The 21,979-nt window shown below is 41.6% G+C and overlaps 1 protein-coding gene and 1 long non-coding RNA gene across 4 annotated transcripts; both read right to left on the bottom strand.

Annotated features, from left to right (window-relative positions):
• Positions 1–1,319: 1,319 nt before the first annotated feature.
• Positions 1,320–21,964, bottom strand: CSTF1 (cleavage stimulation factor subunit 1). Of its 3 annotated transcripts, none has more exons than XM_083744440.1 (7): positions 20,410–21,964; positions 18,835–19,026; positions 18,189–18,384; positions 16,979–17,256; positions 15,654–15,851; positions 14,212–14,602; positions 1,320–1,998 (listed from the first exon to the last, which is right to left on the bottom strand). In XM_083744440.1, exons 1-7 carry the CDS (start codon positions 20,527–20,529, stop codon positions 1,739–1,741), a joined length of 1,635 nt encoding a protein of 544 aa, XP_083600566.1. In that variant the 5' UTR covers positions 20,530–21,964; the 3' UTR covers positions 1,320–1,738. The 3 variants fall into 3 exon arrangements, with proteins under 3 accessions (XP_083600566.1, XP_083600567.1, XP_083600568.1); XM_083744441.1 differs by having other exon boundaries at positions 21,148–21,865; XM_083744442.1 differs by lacking the exon at positions 20,410–21,964 and having other exon boundaries at positions 18,753–18,868.
• Positions 9,863–12,447, bottom strand: LOC310847243. The gene is made up of 3 exons (XR_014565717.1): positions 12,185–12,447; positions 10,183–11,882; positions 9,863–10,152 (listed from the first exon to the last, which is right to left on the bottom strand). It is a non-coding gene; the product is annotated as an uncharacterized lncRNA (long non-coding RNA).
• Positions 21,965–21,979: the final 15 nt, after the last annotated feature.

The following is a 21,979-nucleotide window of genomic DNA, read 5'->3' on the forward strand; positions in this document are numbered from 1 at the left end:
AAAGCAAAACTTGAGAAGGCTAAGAAGCTGAATGCTAGAGCAGCATATGCAGTACTTCACTGTCTATTTAAACGGTTATAATGTAACACACAGCATTATAAATGAGAAAATGAATCAATGACTGTCACTTATGTGTTCCTTAGACATGTATTACAAAAAAATTATATTTAACTCAATCTGTGGTTAAGCAGGAATGTCTCTGGCCAATCTCTGATAGGCGTTAATAACAACTAAGTAACATCTCATCTCCCATGCTATTCTCATAAAGCTTTCATGTGCAAATTAGCTCTAAACTTTGCACGTGTGTATGGAGAAGAGATTGTCATAACTAGGGAACTAGTAATTGTGAAAATATTACCATCAGGGACTTCTTAGGGGTCACTCCCACACTGTTTGATATGTCCTTTAGAGACCCAACAAAAACTGGACGATGACACTACAAAACTTTACCTAACAAATGTATCTGGATCAAAGAACATCATAAGAACCTGCTGGACAGGCCAATGGCCCCAGGTAACCCAGATCCTTCTCTCACAGTGGCCAACCAGATGCCACACTTCCCCCTCCTGAAGTCTTCCACAACTGGTATTCAAATGAATATTGTGCCCTAAACCATGGAGGCAAAGCACAGCCATCATTGTCACTGATAACCTTTACCTCCATGAGTTTGTCTAATCCTTTTTTAAAGCCATCCTAGTTGGTGTCCACCACTGCTTCCTGTACACATGGATTCCATATTCTGACTATGCACTGTGTGAAAGTTTTGATGTAACTTTAAACAGAGTGGCTAAATGAATGTTCCAGTGATTTCTAGGTACCATAGAGCTCTATGTTTTAGAAGAACCGATCACGGAGGTGACCGAAAGAGGGATTACAATTCTACAGTAAATAGCTCTCAGGACATAGTGGCTTTATACTAATATATGGTGTGACCACACTTGGAAGACAAGTGACTAGTTCTGGGTGTCGCACCTCAAAAATGACCCTTTCAAGGGGCTGGAGCATCATATCTATGAGGAAATGTTAGTTTGAAGCTTTTCAGTTAGAAAAATGGTAAAGGTGGGACACCACATAATAGAGGTCTGTTCAAATTATGCATGGTGTGGACAAAGTTAATATAGAGGTTTCCTCCCTCTTATTTGAAGTTAAGGCTATCTAATTAAGCTTAATGGTGAGAAATTGAGGACAACAAAATAAATATTTGTTTTCACAGTACATAGTTAAAACACAGAATGCATTACAAGATTCAGTGATTTCCACCAAACTAAGTGGCTTCTAAAGTAGGGTAATAGCCAATTATGAGAAAAATTAGATACACCTTTCTAAGAATGAGTTTAATAAGAAAACCTTTAAGTATCTATACATCTACAAATAAGAAAAAAAGGCCACCAGAGAACTGGAAAAAAGCACACACAACATACAGCAATACATGTACATCAAATGAAATAGAGCAAAGAGTGTTAAGGGATTTAAAAAAAACAGGAGGCCAAGTTTTGCTACCGAACATGGGCAACCTGTCCTGCCAAACATGTACAATTAGGTGAAGAAAAATATTTTCAGCTATCTTGGCTGTTTTCAACTATGGACCCAACTTTAAAAACTGTCCTTTTAGTAGGGAGTGATGTTATTTCTAGAGCAGAGAATTCAATCCAAATACATAAATTCAGAAATGGTAAAAGCAAAATTTTTAAAAAGAAAAAAGGCATAAAATTCAGTCAACTTTTTCGCAGTTGCAGCTTCAGTCCGTGGTTGACCTTCGGTACCAAAATCGAGCTCTATAGTCATCACTGCAAGTCATGAAGCCAGGGTTGGTAGGAGAGTGGACAATGCAACGAACTATACTGTTATGCCCCAAGGAAAGAAGATTCCTTCGTTCAGCTGTTCGTGAATCCCAGCAGCAGAGGCTAATGGTCCTTTCATCAGGAAGCAGCACATAGTCTTCTGTGTGGTTGAAGACAGCTTGTGTCCTATGAACTTGGCGTCCACTCAAACCAGCTCCTGCAGGTATTGCAACATAAATATTCAGTATCAAAATACATATTAAAGGAAAGTAAACGTAGGTCCTGCTGTCCAAATGCTCATCATACCAAAATTCACTTATTCAAACACGAGAAACTAGTATCCAAACCTCCCTATGTACACCACACATTCAGATGTGTGTGTAATACTGTAAACATATAGCAGCCTTAAACAAACCTTACTCTTTTGTGTTTTGCTGGTCTGTGGCAGCCATTTCGCTAGAAACCATGGGAGGGAGAGGCGAAAGGAGGCCATATCGGATAAATAAAGGAGCATTTTATCCTTCCTTTTTTGCCTTTTGCAAGGTTTCAGAGGGTTTTCCTGTCCCCCCCCCCCATAATTTTGAGGTTTAAATTCCTTGATTAGGCATGCATTAGAAACTTTCCCATAGGAAATCAATGGAAAGTGTTGACTTTATATGCAAACACTTGCCTAACAAATGATTTCCTGAGAATGCATTGTGTTCAGATAGCAGGACCTGTGTATAATGTATATATATGTATATAATGACTGGCAATGGGTGAAATGAACATCAGCAAATATCAGAAAAAGGCAATAAAATAATCAAATATTTCTCTAAGAATCAACAGAATATTCATTAGTAAATTCAGCAAGAGGCTTCATAAAATAAACATCCTTTGCTTGCCTTTAGAAAAGCCTGCACAAAGTGTCACAGATCTTTTGAGTCTTCCACAGCTCTAGTTCTACATAGAAAAGTACTCTATTCCCAATTAATGGGAGATGGATAATCAGGGCTGACTCAAAAGTAGGGGAATACACCTAAAAGGATTAGGCCCTTTAGGAGTTCAAAACTTTGAATTGTAGCTGGAAGCTATAAGACAGCACAGTTGATTAGTGCCCATGTTTCCCCTATTCTATTTGTAACAGAAAACAATTTGCAACATTTTGCACAACTGAAGCTTCTGAATGCTCTTAAAAGAGCTACCCATGTAGAGCGCATTGCAGTAATCAAACATGGAGGCTGAAGAAAAAAGATTGATGGTTGCTAAGGAAACAGTTGACAGAGCAGATGATGCCAAGTGGCAGCATACTCTCTGGGCCTCAACTGATACCTGATTATCTCTTTCCAGAAGGGTTACTGAGTTAATCTGTTGCAGCAGAAGTGAAGTCTTGTGGCATATTAAAGACTAACAAATCAATAGGGCATATTCTTATTATTATTTTGCCTACGAAAGCTTAGGCCACAAGATTCGTTTGTTTTATGTATAACTCTTCTCAGACTTTCCATTCATTATTAAAGAGGGATAGATCACATCCATCAATAGACACTTCCCTCCTTCCCAAAACTCAGGGAATATTAGCCACTACCCCTCAAGCTTGTCTGGATTCAGTTTTCAGACTATGTGTTCTCTTCCAATTAACCAAAGGCACAATAACCATTACTGAGGCCACTCAATTAAATGAGTAAGAAAAAATAGAAGGGTACCACCATCCTCATCACGCCTCATTCCAAGAGTTATGTATGATCTTGTTAATGGCCTCTTTTGTTGGCATTTGTCTGTCTTGGAAGACAATGGAGTGCACATGCGGGGATGAAGTCTCTGGGGCAAAAGCCTGGGCATTGTGTATGAAGGTTTTGAGCTGGCCAGATGACAAGACCCCTCTCTTGGCCTTGCTGACGGGCCAAAGGTAAACAGAGCAATACATTTGGCACCAGCTTGGCTGCAGGAGTTGCCGGGAGGCATACAAGGCACCATCCAACTGTCTTAGAGACTTCACTCTGATTTGTGTAGGGCTTACACATTAGACTTATTTTATCCCAATGATATTCCACAAGGGTGAAGAGGGTCAGGATCAGTTTTCTTTCTCCTGCAGGAGCTATCTTCCTAGGTTGATGAGTCCCAACAGCCTCTTACAAGTACAGTATTAAACAATTGCAGAGATATAATGGAATGGTGGCACTCTACAAGCCAGCTTCTACAGTGTCATCACAAACTTGCCTATCCGCAATCTCAAAATTTACATCCACAAATAAATCAAACCAGGCCGGACCACTACATTTACAAAGCCCCAAAGGGAACAAGATTTTATTATCTGTAATCTCAAAGGTAAATGAGATATCTAATAGGAACAACTCTAGTGTTACTTCCTTGCCCATGTTAAGAAATGATTGGCTACCAGGGCTATTATGGGAATCTTTGTCCTGAGCCCATGCTGAAAGCCAGACAGATCAGAGTTTAAGAAAACTGTTTCTCATTCATTCCAGAAAGCAGACAGTAATGGTGCAATTGTCAATTCAATCACCTTCCCAGCTTAAAGGCAAAAATGTAGGAATAACCAGTTCCTGTCAGGATTGGCACATTAAGAAAGATTTTTTAAGAGAACCTATTGTCATCTCGTTGAAAGAGGTTGTAATTTTCCTCAAGTGCAATGAGCTTTAAAAATAACATTTTTTAAAAAACTGATCCAGCTCATCCACCTTTAACAGAAGCTTCACATCAGCCTTTTCCATGCGGTTTTCAGCAAGTATGCTGAGCAAGGGCTTAGATTATATGAAGTTCACAGAATATCATGGAAGAGGAATAAACTGGCCGAAAGTAATCTGAGCATTTACGGCAAGAGGTTGCCAACGATGATTCCAGTTGAGGTTCTGCTCTGTGGCACCATTATAGGTACAATTTTATATTTAGCATGCCATAGCAGTCTGTACATGTTTCCTTCTCTGGGCGGGATAATCCATGTCAGGCTCTCACACCAACTTGAACAGTTCTATGAGAAGCTGCAGTACAGCAATAGCAGAGGAAAGTATTCTTTGGCACCACTACTGCATAAAACATCACTCTGATTATGGCTGCACATCTTTTGCCAACTGTGCTTTATCAGTGCCTTATACCAGAGAGGTCAATAATAGGTCAACCTGTCATTCCAGAAAGCAATAAGCAATAAGTAACTAACTGCAGCTATAGATGACCACCAATAAATCCTCCTAGAAAGAATTCTAAAAACCAACAGGATGCATCAGTATCTGATAGGCACATCTTAATGGTTTTTCACCTGTGTCATTACTAGGTAATGATTTATCCATAACCAAACCCAATAAATCTGAGAAGTTTAGACTAGAATAGCAGCTACGGCATTGACTTCACTATGATCACTGAAAGTATATGAGGCGAAATTAGGGCTAAATTACTGGTTAGATTAAATTACTTTATAAGCAAGTTTTAGCCTTCGTTATTACTTTATAAGGAACCAATTCCTGCCCATTAAACATTCGAATAGTTTACATTAAACAATACTTTCATGGTGTAATCCTATGGCCCCTGTAATACCGACCTCTCTCGTCATGTGGCTAGAGGTAATCTCTGGACAGAGCTGGAGTTTCCAAGTATTGTGGCTGCTCCACTGGCTGACTAGGAGCATGCTGGGGCAGTTGAGGGCACACGGGATCCCAAGGCTCCCTCATTTCCCCAAAATATTTCAAAAAAGAGCCGGAAGCTATACCAGCCTGATACCTTGCATAATTTCTTCCCATTGGAGGAAATGGAAGGGAATCAAGAACAGTCACAATTTCCTCCCACTCTAAGCAGTTACAGCTTGGAAATTGCATTTAGTACGGTGCAGATTTCTCCTTCACCTTTTCTAGTAAAATTTCTGTTAGTATAATGACACATTATATATACTGTAACTTTCTTAAAAAATAATAATAATAGAAGTATACTAGTCTCCCTATCTAAAAAAAAGGAAAGAACTTTGTTAGTCAAATCTCACCTATAGAATGTAGGGCAAGGTTTGAGAACAAGATTACACTAGCACTTCTCAAAATTCAATGTGAAACGGAAAAATTAAAAGGAAGCTAGAGAGATAATTGTTACACACTTGGAAAGAAAGCTTAAAACCAACACTAACAGCATATACAGACACATCTAAAGAAAATATATATTTTACTTTCAGGGGTGCAGGCTGAGTCTAGCTTCTTTCACCCCCAACTTTCCACTACAAACAAAGATATACTTTGCTTTCAGGCTGATTGCTAATTAAGCTTCACTTTTGGTCCTCATCCTGCATTTTCGGATAAATTTGTCTTTTTTAACTATTGAAAATACTGCTTGAAGGTTTATACATACATAAGTTACTTTGGCATCTTATCAAACCTCCCCCCCCCCCCCCAGTTGAAAAACTGCTCTTGAGAGAAGAGGTGGATTTGCAAAGTCACAGGTTCTAGCCAATCAGCACTGTATAAACAACCTTTTCCTACAAATTGACAGACCTGGATTTCCCTGAACTCAATACTGGAAAGATTGTACATCTGACCAAAATGTGCCAAGTGACATTTCATAGCAGTCCAACCACAGTGAGGAGACCAAGGAGCAGGTTTGTAAGAGTAAATGTTAGGAGGAGGAGATTTCAGCAGGGAACAGAAAACATGCCAAAAGATTGATCCCTTAGCTAGTTAAATGCTCCAAAAGATTCTGTTAGCAAAGGAAAACATGGTGCTTGAATGCTCAAAGCACAAGGGAAGTTTAATTACAATAAAAAGATTTTGTTTTTACAAAGGCTTTTCCATCTAAGAGAACTGCATTAATGTAGATCAGGGGTGTCCAACAGGTTGATCGCGATCTACTAGTAGATCCTCATGAGGTTTTGGTAGATCACGGTCAATCTCTGGCTCCCTTTCCTTAGCGTTGCTAAAACTGACTCTCACTGACTCCCCTCCTCCATTGTTGTATGATCTCTGGAAGGGAAGACGAAGCTTTCTCTGTGCTGCTGTTTTGATCCACAGCGATCTTTTTGTGAGTGACTTTACCCCTTTGTCCCTTGCCTTCAACACCCCCCCATGGAACCCCCCCAAATCTTTTCTTCTCCCTAAAAAATGTTCAACAACTTTGAGCTGAACCCCACAAAAACGGAGGTAGATCACTGTCAGTTTTTAATTCTGAAAGTAGACTGCAGTCTCTTGAGAGTTGGCCAGCCCTGATGTAGGTAATATTTGAGTGTCTTATGCCTCCTATGATGATTGCATTTTGCAATGGTCACCATCAAAATTGGGCAGGAAAAAAGGTACCACAGTTTGGTAATCCCTGCTCTAGGTAAATGTACCACATTTGGGTTGGATCCAATCAAGTCACCCTCAGGGCAGATTCAATGAAGTCAACAGACATGATTACCTGATGTCCACCAATTTCAATGGGTCTACCTTTGAACATGACTTGAAACAGACACATTGAAATTATTCAGACATCAGTTACTCAAGTCCAATGATTTCACTGGGTGTGCTTTGAGTTCAAGTTAGTTGGCCACTACCCTCTGGATCCCATCTAAGGAATATTCCACTTTTTTCTTTACAACTTTTCAAAGAGGGTTAGACTAAGAAAGCAATTCTCCCAGAAATCTTCATTGTTGAGTGGCCATTTGAACTCAAGTCCTGCCAACTGAGTACCATTTATATCACACTATTCTGGAATTTAGATTAGGTTAGGAACATTTTATAGCTCAAGGACGACATTCCCTTGGGGGCAAAAGGCTGGGAGCCACAAGTTAGTGGTAGATGGAACCAGAGGCAAAAGTGGGCAGGTTGAAGGATGTGACACTTATATTTGTATAGTAAAATATATCCCAGACACACAGCTGTCAGAGGTTTCTGCACACCCACCCACCCCTACCTCTCCATCCAGATTATGAAGATGCAATATCACAGTTCAAAGACTCTTTCCAGTCAGACAAAAGCCAAGAAGGGAGCAGTTGAAGGTTATTGCCTAAGAAGAGTTCCCTAGAGCAGCCAGGTGGACAACATTCAGCCCCCAGGTCTGAGGTTCCACACTCCTGTTTTAAATTAAGCCTTCAGGCATTTCAATAATATTTTATTGTTTAAAGTTTAACATTATGTAAGAAAAACAGATTTTCAGGTGAATACAAACATGTTGTGTTTTCTACTGTTTATAAACAGGTTGCTCCTAATACTACCCAATCACTTACTATACTGCTATAAGCTACATACGTAATTGCGACAGACTTCCACACTATCAGAAGTACTGCACTTTCTCTACATGTAAATCCTGCTGTGTTCTGCCAACACATATCTATGGTGGCACAGCATTCATCCATTATTACTTGTCCATTCATTTTTTATAAAAAAAACCCTCATAAAAAAACCCTTACCATTATGGTGTCATGCTTTTTTCATTTAAAAGAACTAGCTGGAAAGGAGTTTTGTACTAATTAACAAGATAAAATAACCACCCCCTCAAGAAAAACAAATGAGATCATAAAATGGTACCCACCATTAAAGCCGATGTGTGCTGAATTGCAACTGGTTCACTTTCCCAGTAAGTCACAGCCCACTTAAACCCCTAGCTTTTAAATAAAAAGATGAAAGAATGGCATGAAAGGAAACCTCTTTGCAGAGATTGTGCTGCTCTTCTGGTTTTTGTGGTCTGAGAAAAGATGCAAAAACCGCAGGGAAAATAACTGGGTTTGGATGACTGAGTGAATGTCCACTACAGGAAAGTAAATGAAGCATGTAAACTTCACATTCAAGGCCTAGTGTAGAAGCATCCTAGAGGTTAAGGGAAGCACTACTTCCACAGCAACAATCCAAGGAAAGGAATTTGACGGCTGGCATCAGCAGAAAATTGTGGTTTTGAATATTCCTTTCTAAAGACCATAACGTGAAAATTAGTTAGAATGGGTATGTTTCTCAAGACAACTCTAAGCAAAATTGCTAATGGAGCAATGAGCCAACCTGGCCTGGCTCTGTAGTTTCAGAGTTGACTGGATTCCAGAATACTCTGCTCTGTTGATGACCTTGCTAACTAATGGAACAGGAGGTGGATGTCAGCCTCTATAACAGTTGCTTCCAAGGGTCATCTTCACTACTTCGTTGGCACAAGTCACAACTTTACATAGGGCTTAAAGGAGATGAAGTGAAGTGCAAGATTATTAAGAGTGTTAGATGGTATTTTACTTGCAACAAAGCTGACAGATCTTGCTACAGAAGATCTGCTAAAGCCTGTGGCAAGCAAGTCCTCCCCGCTTGCCATAATACCTACAGAATATCATCTAAAGCTATTTCTGGTGATGAGGGAACATAGGCTGCCTCTACTTCAAGAAAGATACATATAGTGTCTGTTAGACTGAGTATCTAATAAACAAACATAAAAGACTTCAGGGATGTAAGGGCCTTATGACTTGTCCAACAAAACTGGGAGAAGCTGGGTTTCCTTGCTGGGCAGGAATTTTCTTCCATTTAGATAGGGCAGTGTTTGCCATTGATTTGTTGCTATTTAAATGGTGGGCGGGAATACCTTGGACGTAGCTTTGATACACTTCTAACCTTTCCTTTTGGAAAGGTTACTGAGAGTATTTGCTCTACAGCTCCAGGCATACCTGGATATCAAGGTTTTGAGGCTGGCCTTGTGAGCCTGAAGATTTTTACCTGAAAACTGGGAAAGGTAGGTTGAGTTTTGAGGTGTTGCTGTTTTTATCAGATCAAGACCTAGCAACTGTCACGTATTCATAACCTTGAGGCTAGACTACTGTGATGCGCTCTATGAGGGACTGCCCTTAATGAATGCCTGGAAGAGTCAAATATTTCACAGTAAATTTGTTTAGATGAGCTCTCATTAGCAGGGTTAAGCATGAGCAGGGCACTTTTATATTATTTTTAGTTTCAAATTTATTTTGTTGTACTGGGGCAGGCTAGAAATGGAAATTCATCTAATTATGGCAGAACTGGTTAAATACTATTCATAGTTACACAGGTCTGACTCACCCCAAGAAAAAGAGTTCTTTCTTTCTAACGTCCAGATTCCTAAAATTTCAGATGAGGAAAAGAATAGGTTGAACCAACTAGTTGCAGTAAAGAAAGTAAGAGAGACCATTAGTCAATGTATGAGTAGCAAGACTGGTATCAGGATATTACAAAAGGTTTGCTGGGATCTTAGCAGACACTGTAGTATCTTTAATCCAAACAGCTGTCTCTGTCTTGAAAAGTGCCACTAAAGAAACTTTACCTCCAAGAGGGCAAGGACTTGTTTGCGGTGTATTATCATATATATTTAAAGAGATCTCAATTTTCCAAGTGATGGTATTTATGTAGCCAAAATGGTATCACATACACAAGCAGGAGATTATCAGCAGGCTTAAAAAACTTCGAAGTTTGCAGAGTACAAAAACCTTAAATCCAAGGCGGGGAAGTACAAAAACCTTAAATCCTAGGCAGGGACCTCCTCCTCAAAAACACCCAGTCCAATGCTAAAATATTTTATTGCAAATCCCACCTGTACCACATTTTCTCTGTCTTCTAAATCTCATCTATCCACCTTTATTTCCACGTTGGCAGAAAAGGAATCTGTTCAAACCTAAAATACATTATTTATGATATATATTTTTTAAAAAAATTCCCAGTTGGAAATGGAAAAAAAGAGTTATATCTGAAAGATTATTCATCTTGTCTTTTAGGGATGGAGTGAAAGTTTTCAAATGAAATGAGTAGAACTATCCCCCTTCCTTGGGATTTAGGTTGAGCTCTATCTTTGGCATGACTACAAATATTTAATGATAAATCTGTCTCTACAATTTTGGTGGATGGAAGTTAATGGAAGCCATATATTAGATAGCTCTATGGGAAAAGGATACTCCAGTTTTACTGTCACAAATGTTTTAGCTGTATTTATGGAAACATGAGGATGGCAGGAACAGACCATAATTTGCAATGTCAGAGATGTCATATCAGAGATGACTTGCAGTTTCAAAATACTGCATTTTTATAAAATGAACCCTCTATTTTATCGAGTCCTTCATGATCATACCATTATCCACAGAGCACCCATTTCCAAAAATGGTCAGAGGCCTCCAAGAAGCTTTCCAACATGGCGCAGAAGCATTTCCCTACCTCTTTTCCATGTCTGGTATTCTAATGTTTACTAGTTCTGGACTTCCAAGTTTCTATTTAGCTATTGCAGCAAATAATAATTGATAAACCTAAGTTTCATGTATTTGTCCTTTTGAAACTATCTTAGTACCACCATGTCTTGTGGTAGCCGATTCCTGAAGCTAGTACCACTTTGGTGATACTGCCAGCATGAATTAGGTGTGGTAATCCACACACTTTTGTTCCTGGTGCTGGTGGTGTTCATGAAAGGAGGAAGTGATACCCCTTTAAAATAATTATCACAAGCAATGAGATGAATATAATATAATAAAATAAATATCAGAGATACAATTTACAAGTTTCCTTTAAGTTGACAGTCTTCCTTTTTGTGGAATACTCTTTAAAATATAATATAATTGGGAGCAGAATTAAACTATGTCTGCTGTAGTACATGGACTATTGCTAACGTATAGTTTAAAAAAACCCCCACTAAAAATGGTTATCACCTACTACTGGGCAGGGCAAAAAAACCTGGGGTAGTTTAAAAGGTTAGAAACTGGACATGAGTCACTGTTATTAAGAAAGAAAATACTGAAGAAAAACCGTTTTCTCCTACAAGTATAGGAGACCGTGAAGTGTATGAATATTCATCATAAAACATGTGGGGTAGGAGAAGAGATTTCATGCCTGAACCTAATGGCAGAACTGAGAGAATAACAGACCAGCAACCCAGCTCTAGACAATGACTTAAACTTTAACATAGCACTGAAACAGTCAACTAAATTGGTTGCAATCTCCAAAACAGAAAACAGAGTACAGTGGTGCCCCGCAAGACGAACGCCTCGCAAGACGGAAAACCCGCTAGACGAAAGGGTTTTCCGTTTTGGAGGCGCTTCGCAAAACGAATTTCCCTATGGGCTTCCTTCGCAAGACGAAAGCCCATAGGGAAATCTCTGGGACAACGGGGAAGCGCAGCACGTCTTCCCCACTGTCCTCGGACCTCCTCCGAAGGCTGGCGGTGGGGCGGAGAGACCTCCTCCCCCCCGCCAGCCTTCGAAAGGCTTCTCCGAAGGCTGGCGGTGGGGCGGAGAGACCTCCTCCCCCCCCCCAGGCTTCGGAAGGCTCCTCCGAAGGCTGGCGGTGGGGCGGAGAGACCTCCTCCCCCCGCCAGGCTTCAGAAGGCTCCTCCGAAGGCTGGCGGTGGGGCGGAGAGCCCTTCTCCCCGCGCCAGCCTTCGGAAGGCTGCTTCGAAGGCTGGCGGTGGGGCGGAGAGACCTCCTCCTCCCGCCAGGCTTCGGAAGGCTCCTCCAAAGGCTGGCGGTGGGGCGGAGAGACCTTCTCCCCGCGCCAGCCTTCGGATGGCTGTCCTGAAGACTTGCAGTGGGAGGAGGGTTTTCCTTCCCACCGCCAACATTCAGAATGCTGTTCTGAATGTTGGCGGTGGGGAGGAAAAACCCTCCTCCCACCGCAACCCCTGGGAACAGAGAAGCACTGTGCGCCTTCCCCTCTATTCCCGTACCTGTGCTGAAGGCTTGCGGTGGGGAGAAAAGCCCTTCTCCGCACCGCCAGCCTGGCAAGCGGTCTCCATAGGAACGCATTAATTGATTTTTAATGCATTCCTATGGGAAACCGTGCTTCGCAAGATGAAAAACTCGCAAGGAGAAAAAACTTACGTAACGAATTAATTTCGTCTTGCGAGGCACCACTGTATTAGTATTACAAGGCTTAGGTACATCCTTCTTTTTCTTTCTCTCTCATTAGTATTACAAGGCTTAGGTACATCCTTCTTTTTCTTTCTCTCTTTTTCTCTCTCACACAAAAACAGCACCTAGTTTTTGGAGGAGGAAAACAAACAAAAAAAATTCTGAATCTCAGAAGCTAGAACAGCAAGAGGGATCGCTGCGCAGTGAAAGCAGCAATCCCTCTTGCTGTTCTGGCTTCTGGGATAGCTGCGCAGCCTGCATTCACGGACACACATTTCCCCTTACTTTTTAGGAGGGAAAAAGTGAGTCTTATAGAGCAAAAAATACGGTGCTTCCTGAATTGCCTATAAGCAAATTCATTTCAACGCTTCTAACAGGGAATGAAATGTGAAAATATACCACCCAGAATTCAATGTGAAATTATCCATGGTAAAAGTTATTGCAAAGCCTGACGTTTTTATATATAGAAACATATTTAAAATCCCATGCATTAGATAGTAATAAATGATGCCTAGGTAGAAAAAATATTTATTCCAAAAATCTCAAAGACACTAATAACATAAATGATTGAAAGCATTATTAAAACATGTGCCATTCACATGAACCAAAACAGCTGTTGCTCACAGCATACAAGAGCAACAGAAAATCATCTCTCAGAAAGAAACCCAGCAGTGAACTAGTTGGACTGGTAGAGTTCATCGAGTGAGAAAATAACCAACCACAAATGTTAAAGCAAGGTAATGTACTGCTTTCCAACTACAGCTGAGGATGAATACTATGGGCCGCCCACAGTGCCCTTGTTTCTTTGTAAAGGAAGAATATAACATAAATTATTTAAGACTGGAGAAAGAGCCCTGCTAGATCAGGCCATCTAGTACAGTGTTCTGTTCTCACTGTGGCCAACCAGATGCCCATGGAAGCCTGCAAGCAAGACCCTAGTGCAACAGCTGTCTCCTCACTTGCAATTCCAGCAATTGACATTCAGAGGCAGAGTGTCTCTGACAGCGGAGGTATGCCAAGACTTGACTGCACCCTGCTGGTTTAGCATGTTAGAAACTTGGAAATTTGTATAACAAAATATGCCTCTACAGAAAAGGAGCTCTTCCAGAGAAGTTAATTCATATAATTTCCTGATTTCTGAGGGAGCTGTTACCGCAGTAGCATCTCACACTGGAAGTATTAGAGAAAGCATTGAGCAGAAAACTGCAAGCTTACATGTTGATGTAGTTTGTTTCCAGCTCAGCAAGATAGAAAAAAGAAGCAACATCATTTGTATATCATTTGTATTAGGAAACAAATCAATGTGTGAACCCCAAGGATTTCTCTTAAATAAACCCCCGTGATTTAAAGTAACAGTTGTGCAAACACACAAGTATGATTTTGGACATGACTGCAGAGTTTACCTGATTTTCTCCTAGGTCATGAGATCATGAGATTATTTCCTTATGACCAATATTTGTTTAAAATTTCAAGGGAAAATGTCTGGATTTATATGCCACTGTTGCAGACTTTGTACAGAACTTTCAATTTACATTTTTCCTCATGATACACCCAGGAAGGCCATTACATTTAACTAGATGTAATGGAGGATGGGATCATGGCTAAGAGTACGTGAGAGAAATATATACATATCTATTATATTGGTCAACATCTACTCACCTGTATATTTGACTAGTGTTCTCCCTGTAGAGATCTCCCACAGTTTAGCTACAGAGTCTTTTCCACTAGACAGAATATACTTTGAATTCTTGGAGAAAATGGCAGAACAGACTTCAGCCCCATCGTGCGCTTTTTCAAAAGTAGTGATACAACGATTTGAAACGCCATCCCACAATTTGATGCATCCGTCTTTGCTGCCCGTTACATACATGTTAGCACTTGCATTGTAATTAACTGAGCATATGGCATCAGTGTGCTGATCTTGAGGATTGCAAGATACAAAGCACTGGAAAGTATTGACATCATACAGTCGCAGGGTAGGATGCTGGGTACCGACAAGAATGAAGTCTCCAGAAGGATGGAAAGAGATAGAACGCAGCATTTCTGCTTCCTGTTTAGTTGGAAAATAGGCAGTTAACATTAAAAGGCATCTTCCCAGTACACTGATCCACCTAAACACCAAGCTTGTGCCGGCTACTGTATAAAACATACAACAACATTGCTATTTAAAGAAGCCAGGCAGGACTCATGGCACAGCAGAACAGATTTTTCTAAACACAGTGTGGGAAAGCAGGTCCTCATAAAAGAGGTGAGATTATTAATTAACAGGAAAAAGGTTCTGAAGGTAGTTTTGTCTGAGTCACACCTTTTCAAGATCAGTATCACCTACTTTGTAGATCCCCAGAGACCACTCTCATTTTCCTGTTAAGTTGGATTCATGATCTGAATCAACTGATAAAACTAAGCTACTGTTAGGGAAGAGAAGTATTTAATTATGCTTAAAGAAGTCACAAACTACTTCAGATCTATTGTAATCTACCCAATGTATTATTTTTTCCTTCTCTAGCAGATTGATGATCATGGTGTTCCATGTTAATTTCTTCTTGAGAGATTGTCAGTATGTGGACAGAGGAGCCACTTAAACCTTCCCCTGGGAATTTTCTAGCTATATTGCCCTTCCTAAGAGGGGAAATATAGGGGGATTTCCCCCTCCCCCTAAAAACAACTTTGGGTTTTGGTGGTAATTTTATTTGCTACAATTATTTACATCCTATCTTTCAGAATACAAATACTTCCCAGGCATTTGACATTTAAAATCACACACATTATCCCCATATAAAATGTTATTTGAAAGGGGGGGAAATTAAGCAGTCCTGTCTTCTACTTCTCTGTTCTTCCACTCAGCAGCAGTAGCTGATACTGCTTTTCAGTTTTAAAAAGCCAGGGGAAGAAAGAATGAAAACCATTTCATAGCTAGTTTGGCCCCTCAATTAAAGTTAGGAGGAGTTTGAATGGCAATGTCCAAAGTATGTTTTACCAGGATGGTCTTAATCCCAAGAACACTTGTACACACCATTTAATAACATCAACAAGGCTTCAAAAGTCATGCTTTTCCAGTTATTTTTGTTATTCCTTATAAAGTTTTGATTTAAGGCTCTAACCTGGATATATTTGAAGGCTCTTTTGGCAGATGGTTTTGAGTAGTCAAACAATTTAAGTGTGTAATCCCTTGAACCAGAGGCAAGGATTTGTTCTGTTGGATGGAAAGCTAAACATGTCACCTCATCCACATGATCATAGAGAGTTCTAATAACAGGGTGGTTCTCCATGTTCTGCTGTGCTGTTTCATTCATCATGACCTGAAGAATACATTTCAAAACACAGCACAGTAAGCATAGAATTTTTGCTGCAGGAATCAAGACACAAATGCTGTCTATTGCACATCTGATGGTGTTCCCTTCATAGCGGACACAGTGGATCTGCATCTTCCCACAACTGTTTATGCAGGATGTTTAAAGTGTGAAACAATCTCTCGTATATGTCCAAATAAATCTCTTTAGTGGGTTATTAACAGCCCATCTTACAAATGAAAAAAGGAACTCTTGAGAGATCAGGACTGGTCCAAACTTTGCAAGTCCATGGCTATGCTAGCACTAAATTCAGTCACCAATACCCTTTCCCCTGCAGCTTCCTGTACCCCACAAAACTCTACAAAGTGTGTGTGTGTGTGTGTGTGTGTGTGTGTGTGAGAGAGAGAGAGAGAGAGAGAGAGAGAAGGTGTGGGTGGCCATAGGGAGAGGGGGAAAATAATAAAAATTGCCTCCCTTTCTTCTGATGCAGTTCTTTAAACACAGGTATAACACGTGCAAAGCTAGGTACTCTGCTCAGAACCCTAGCTGTTGCATTCTGCACTAGCTGAAGCTTCTGAACAAAGGCCAAAGGCAGACCCATATAAACCACATTACAGTAATCTAATTATGAGGTTATCAATGTGTGGATCATGGTGGCCAGGCTATCATTGTCTAGGGAAAGGTGCAGTTGACATACCAACTGAAGTTGGTAGTAGGCTCTCTATGCCTACCTAGGCCTCTAATGCCAGTATCTGTATACCTGTGCCTTAAAGTGAATTCAAGCAACCCAGTTCCTGGACTCGGGAACCATCCACCCACAGGCTTTTTGTGTTATCAGAGGAGGCTCAGTTTATTGATCCTCATCCAGCCCATGACTGTGTCCAGGCTTCTCCCAACAGCTTCATATGACTAGCAATTAGCACTGGAGATAGCTTCATATGACTAGTAAATAGCACTGGCACCCCACAGTTTAACTGGCAGAGTGATGAGATGCTGTCATTCAAAGCTACTCTCTGAAAAAAGCCCCACAAATAGAAGCATGACCTGTTTCTTTTGGCATATAATTCCCAGAGGACCCTAAAGCTGCAAAAGGAAAATGCAAACATTTATTGATTCATTACTATTTGAGCATTTACCTCAATTGGCATAGCACTCTTTGCTAACATTCTCTCTGTATCAAGTATTTTGATCGAAGCATCAGCTGATCCTGTAGCTATTAACTGTCCATCTCTGCTGTATGTAGCTACACGACATGGTCCTTTGTGCGATGTGACATAACAGGTCTCATATTCAGAAGCTTCTGGGGACATGGTCTGCACATCTGCATCAAATTCCAAGTCAATCCCTGTGCCAGGAGCTACTGTATCAGAGCGCCCAATTGCATACTGAACTGCACTATCATCATTTTCCATTCCTGGAAGAAAAGAAATTACAAAAGCTCATTTTCCAAAAGTAAGAAGCCCCATATTTATAAGCAGGAAAAAAACCTAATCTGTTAGTTTGAGATTAGTTCTCAAACCTAATCTGTTAGTATTTTGAATGCTTATCAAGCTGTGAGTTCTAGAAGACCTGTTCCCTGCCGTATAGGCCTTTTCCCACCTGGTCCAGAAGGGTGGGGACCTGTCTCACCCCAGCTACAAAAGCTGAGGCTGCTAAATAGATTCTTGGAGTGGGATGTTGTTTAAGGTTTTTATAACTTAACTGGAAACATAAAGAATCAGAAAATTTGTGGAAAGTAAACTGTCACAATAATTCATACCGCTAACAACCATTTTTACTCTATATGAGATGCTTACATGCGCAAAAGAAAGTCTTCCTAAAAAACCCACAAGGTGAAATGCAATTATTCACAACTGTGCCTCTCTAGTTTAGTGTACCTGGCACCCACATAAGTAGGTGAGCAGCAACTGATCTTCACTCCGAAGCATTAAATGGAAAGATAGCATATTGGTGGGAAGCTAAGGTGTAGCTTGGTTGCAAATTCACTGGAAAGATAGGGAAGCTGACCTAGTTTATACACAAATTGCTGCAACAGAGCCATCATGTACATGTCTTTGCTGCTTTACATCCTATTCCAAGCAGGATCACAGAATATAATGGCTCATTTTACATATTTCTCTAGTAAGTACTGATCTGGGACAACTATCAGTGCTATTTGCTAACTATCGTTTTAGAAGACTTAAGTGACTGCAGATAACTTTAACGGCTTAAATATCCAGAGACAAAACAAGTATTTTGATTACTGATGTTTTGACATGCTATCTAAAATAACAGTCTTAACAGAACTAATAGTGCATACCTGACCTTAAACACAGCATATTAAATTCGTTTCACATCACAACTTACCCAGTTTAATAAGATGCAATAGTTGTTCGGAGGGTGCACATACAGACTGTGGTTTTACCTCATTTATCAGACCGTTAGCAATGTTGATATATCCATCATAAAGCAACTGACTAATAATGAGTCTGTAAAGTTGTTGCCTGTCTTTCAGGCTTACTTTTGGTCTATACATTGTGAGTAAGGGCTGTCTTCCAAAAGTCTGAAACGAAGAAGGAAAAAATAACTACAGTACATGTATAGGAAGAAGGCATTCATGTTTAATTTTATTTTTGAAAGCATTTGTAACCTTCTTTCTTCTTTTTTTAGTAAAATGCCTAAGGTTGCTTTCACAGCAGAAATAAATAAAGCAACCAAGGACAAAAAAATATTAAGTAATATAACCTAATAGTTCCCACAAATTTTCTCCCACGGGCCACCTGAAAACTGCCGAGGGTTTTGGTAGATCCCTCCTGCAGCCTTTTCCCCGCGCCGAAATCCGTATTTCCCACCTCCCACAACACCGAGCCTATCGTGACAAAGGCTGCGGGGCTGGGCGGCTCTTCTATTAAAGGGAAAGCGGCGGGTAACCTGGCGTTCTCCACGTGCAAGAAACGGCCACGGCGAAGAGCTGGCGAAACCGCCGGGCCCGGAAAGGAGACTTGATTCTTACCAGCCCGTCTTTCGGCCTGGGTCGATCTGCGCTCAAAATGGCTGCCGGGGGCCCGACGACGTCGGCGGGCGGCTGCGGCGGCAAAGGCAGCGGGAGCGGAGCCTGCGGAGGGGCCGGCAGCAACCTGGACCGAGGGCCGCTGCGTCGAACAGGCTGCTGCATCGAACCTCCGCACATCGATTGAAGCCGCAGCTGGGAGGAGAAAAGGAGCGCAAGCAAGGGTCACGTGTGCGCATGCGCCACCAGTAAAGCCACGTCTTTTCGAAATGCGACGCGAAGATGGATAGTGCGAAGGAGTTTGGCATGCCAAGTTTTCTCTATCACTGTAGCTCCCTCTTGGGGGCAAATGTTTTACAGTACAGTACAGTATTCTTCTTGAATTTTTGGCTACTATAAAACGGTCGAGGCACAGGAGCCTTGCCACACACAAAAAAGGATACTTAGTTGAAAATCCAATTTACATGGATCAGTATCATGGGTGTAGCCTAGAGAGGGGCAGGTGCCCCCCCCATCAATAAACATCGATACAAACCTGAGGTTCTGCCCCTCCTAACAAAAGCCTGCTCCCCTAACAAAATTCCTGGCTAGGCCCATAATCACTATATTTAAAATGTGCAGTGTGGTAGATATTTCATTCACAAACAAGGAGCTAGGATTTAATTCTAGGGACAGTAAATTCTGCTAAGCCTGATTCATAATTCTGTTGTCACTTCCAGTACACTGCTGTGCATTTACTCAGATCTAAGCCCCACCCACCATGTGGCTTACTCCTAGGTAAGCACCTACCGAATTGCAGCCTTAAGCACCGATATCCTGAAAATGTGTGTACACAACTTCTTACTAATATAAGGTCTTTAGGAATTTCCAAAAGTTTTAACAAAAATGTTGAGAATGGGCCTGATTATTTGACCTCTTATGTTCTTTTTTTCTGGCTAAAAATGGGATAATATACAGTATACTGACTTTAAAAGTCCCAAACTCTTCCCTGACCAGTTCTTCATATCTAGAGGTGTGCAACCATTCTAAAAGGCAGGAATCAGATGGTTGAGCTTCTGATTTAATGCCATGCAGCTCAGATGGTGAACTATGGGGTCTCCTCTTAAATCAGGCAACCCCAAACTTGGCCCTCCAGATGTTTTGGGACTACAACTCCCATAATCCCTAGCTAGCAGGACCAGCTGTCAGGGATGATGGGAATTGTAGTCCCAAAACATCTGGAGGGCTGAGTTTGGGGATGCCTATCTTAAATAAAGCATTTACCAGTTCCTAGGCAGTTACCCAGAGGTAAACCCCACTTGAGTTTAATAGGACTTATTTTAAAACTGAGTAGAGTTGCAATTGTGCAGCCTGATCCGTTGCATGTTTCCTCAGGGTGTCCCACTGAGTTCAAGGGAGTTTATTCCCAAATAAGTGTACAGTGGATTGCAACCTTAGACAAGGGGTGCATAAGTAAATGGGCACTGTTCAGTGACAAAAGATAGGAAGAATGACCTTGGGCATGTTTGCTTTGACAGTCTACATTGTAACAGGCCCAAATACCTAATGCCCCCAATCTTATCGAACAATTCTACTCACATCAGCTTCAAGAAATGACAGTCGCATTGGTCGTGGTTCATTGGTAGGCAAGGCCATGTTACTCATGCCCCATGGAAACTGCCGCCTATCACATGGTGGCGTGATACGACGACTTGTCATTTTTCCTCACAACTGTATATCCTTCACACTACCTCTTCGATCCTCTCACTTGTCCTCAAGAATTAAGTTATATGCAGATGAACTTCAACCTGAGAAGTACACATTAATCTGATGTCTGCCCTGGTCCTCAAAGGTCAATCTCATAATCCTGTCATGGTAGCTTTTCAAAAGACATGGGCAGAGGAGTGGGCTTCTCCTCGAATCCACACTCACACCTGTCAACAGCTGCCTGAGAGGCACAAGTCAATCATACAGAACTGAGTATTATGGGAAATCTAGTCAGGTGCAATGCTATTTCACATTTGTCAACAAAGTCCATTCCGTGGCAAGTTGCTCTTTTTTGACATAGTAGCCTGATACCTGAACTGACAGACCACCACGGCTCTGATAAAATGTGGTCAAAGTTGTCTTCAGACAAACGCTTTTTTGATGCCACAGACTGAAAAACTAAGAATACCAGAATCATTGGTCTTTACCCACCCAGTGCCGCCTATTCCTGTTGCGCTCATAAGTTTTAAAAACAATCTGATGACCTCCACCTAGAAGAAAACTACCGCTCAGCATCTATTGCTGTGAATCTGACCTATGCATTCTTTGTGGGCAAATGCTACCACTTACTGGACGGCACCAGTGGACCAGAAGGCTGTGGCCCTCTTTGGCTGGGCAGCCCCGCTGCTCCTGACAGTTTGCAGCAAGCTAGCTCATTTCGGAATGGCCATTCACACGGTCTTTCAGATTTGGCGTGGTGAACTCTTGGTTTTAGGGAGAGTCACCCCTCATGCAAAATGGCACTGTCTGTTTTTTCCCCTTCGCAGCCAAGGTGCAGAGCCACACTTCTGCTGGCCTGTCACGTTTCCCCCTGAAAATATGTCGTGGCATCTGACCACGATCAGTTTCCCTCTTGACATTCAAGCCAGTTTCATTGTCACACAAAAAACCAGCCCTGCAGTGTTGACAGCTGCCCTCACAGGAGCCGCCTCACTCAAGTCTTTCAAAGTGGGGGCTTCGGCCCCAAAGTGTAGAGACTGGGGGCAGGAATAGACCCAACTCTCAGTCTTAGTCTGAGTCCGTCACACTATAATGAGGCGGCGGATACGAGATTTTTGCCGTCGCCATCGTAAGGGCTGCGCCGTGAGGCGATGCGCCACTTGCGCAAGGGAAAAGAGCAATGGGCCCTGTGCTACGGGTTTACGCAACCAGCGTATCGCGCGCTACGCTGAGAGCGTATCCTGCTTAGCCAAGCGCTCTCTCTCTTGTTCACGGATCACAACAACAGACACCGGCAGGACAAGAGCAGCCTTGCGAAACCCCGCCCCGCTCAGGGTCCCTTCCTCTGCACATGGGCAAATGATCGCAAGCCGCGAGGACAGCGGCTCTCCCTCAACGGCGACAGTTAGAAGCCCGCGAATGGGCGGAGCGGTGGTCGCGGAGACCAACGAATCAGCGAGCG

Source organism: Podarcis gaigeae (assembly GCF_964106915.1).
Source record: "Podarcis gaigeae genome assembly, chromosome: 6".
Lineage (NCBI taxonomy): Eukaryota > Metazoa > Chordata > Lepidosauria > Squamata > Lacertidae > Podarcis > Podarcis gaigeae.

Coding starts and splice junctions, on each gene's coding strand:
- CSTF1 (XM_083744440.1), bottom strand. CDS start 20,529: ATGACAAGTCGTCGTATCACGCCACCATGTGATAGGCGGCAGTTTCCA. Junction 19,027..20,409: donor TGTCATTTCTTGAAGCTGAT/GTGAGTAGAATT, acceptor TTCTCCTCCCAG/CTGCGGCTTCAATCGATGTG. Junction 1,999..14,211: donor AACACTAGTCAAATATACAG/GTGAGTAGATGT, acceptor CAATACCTGCAG/GAGCTGGTTTGAGTGGACGC.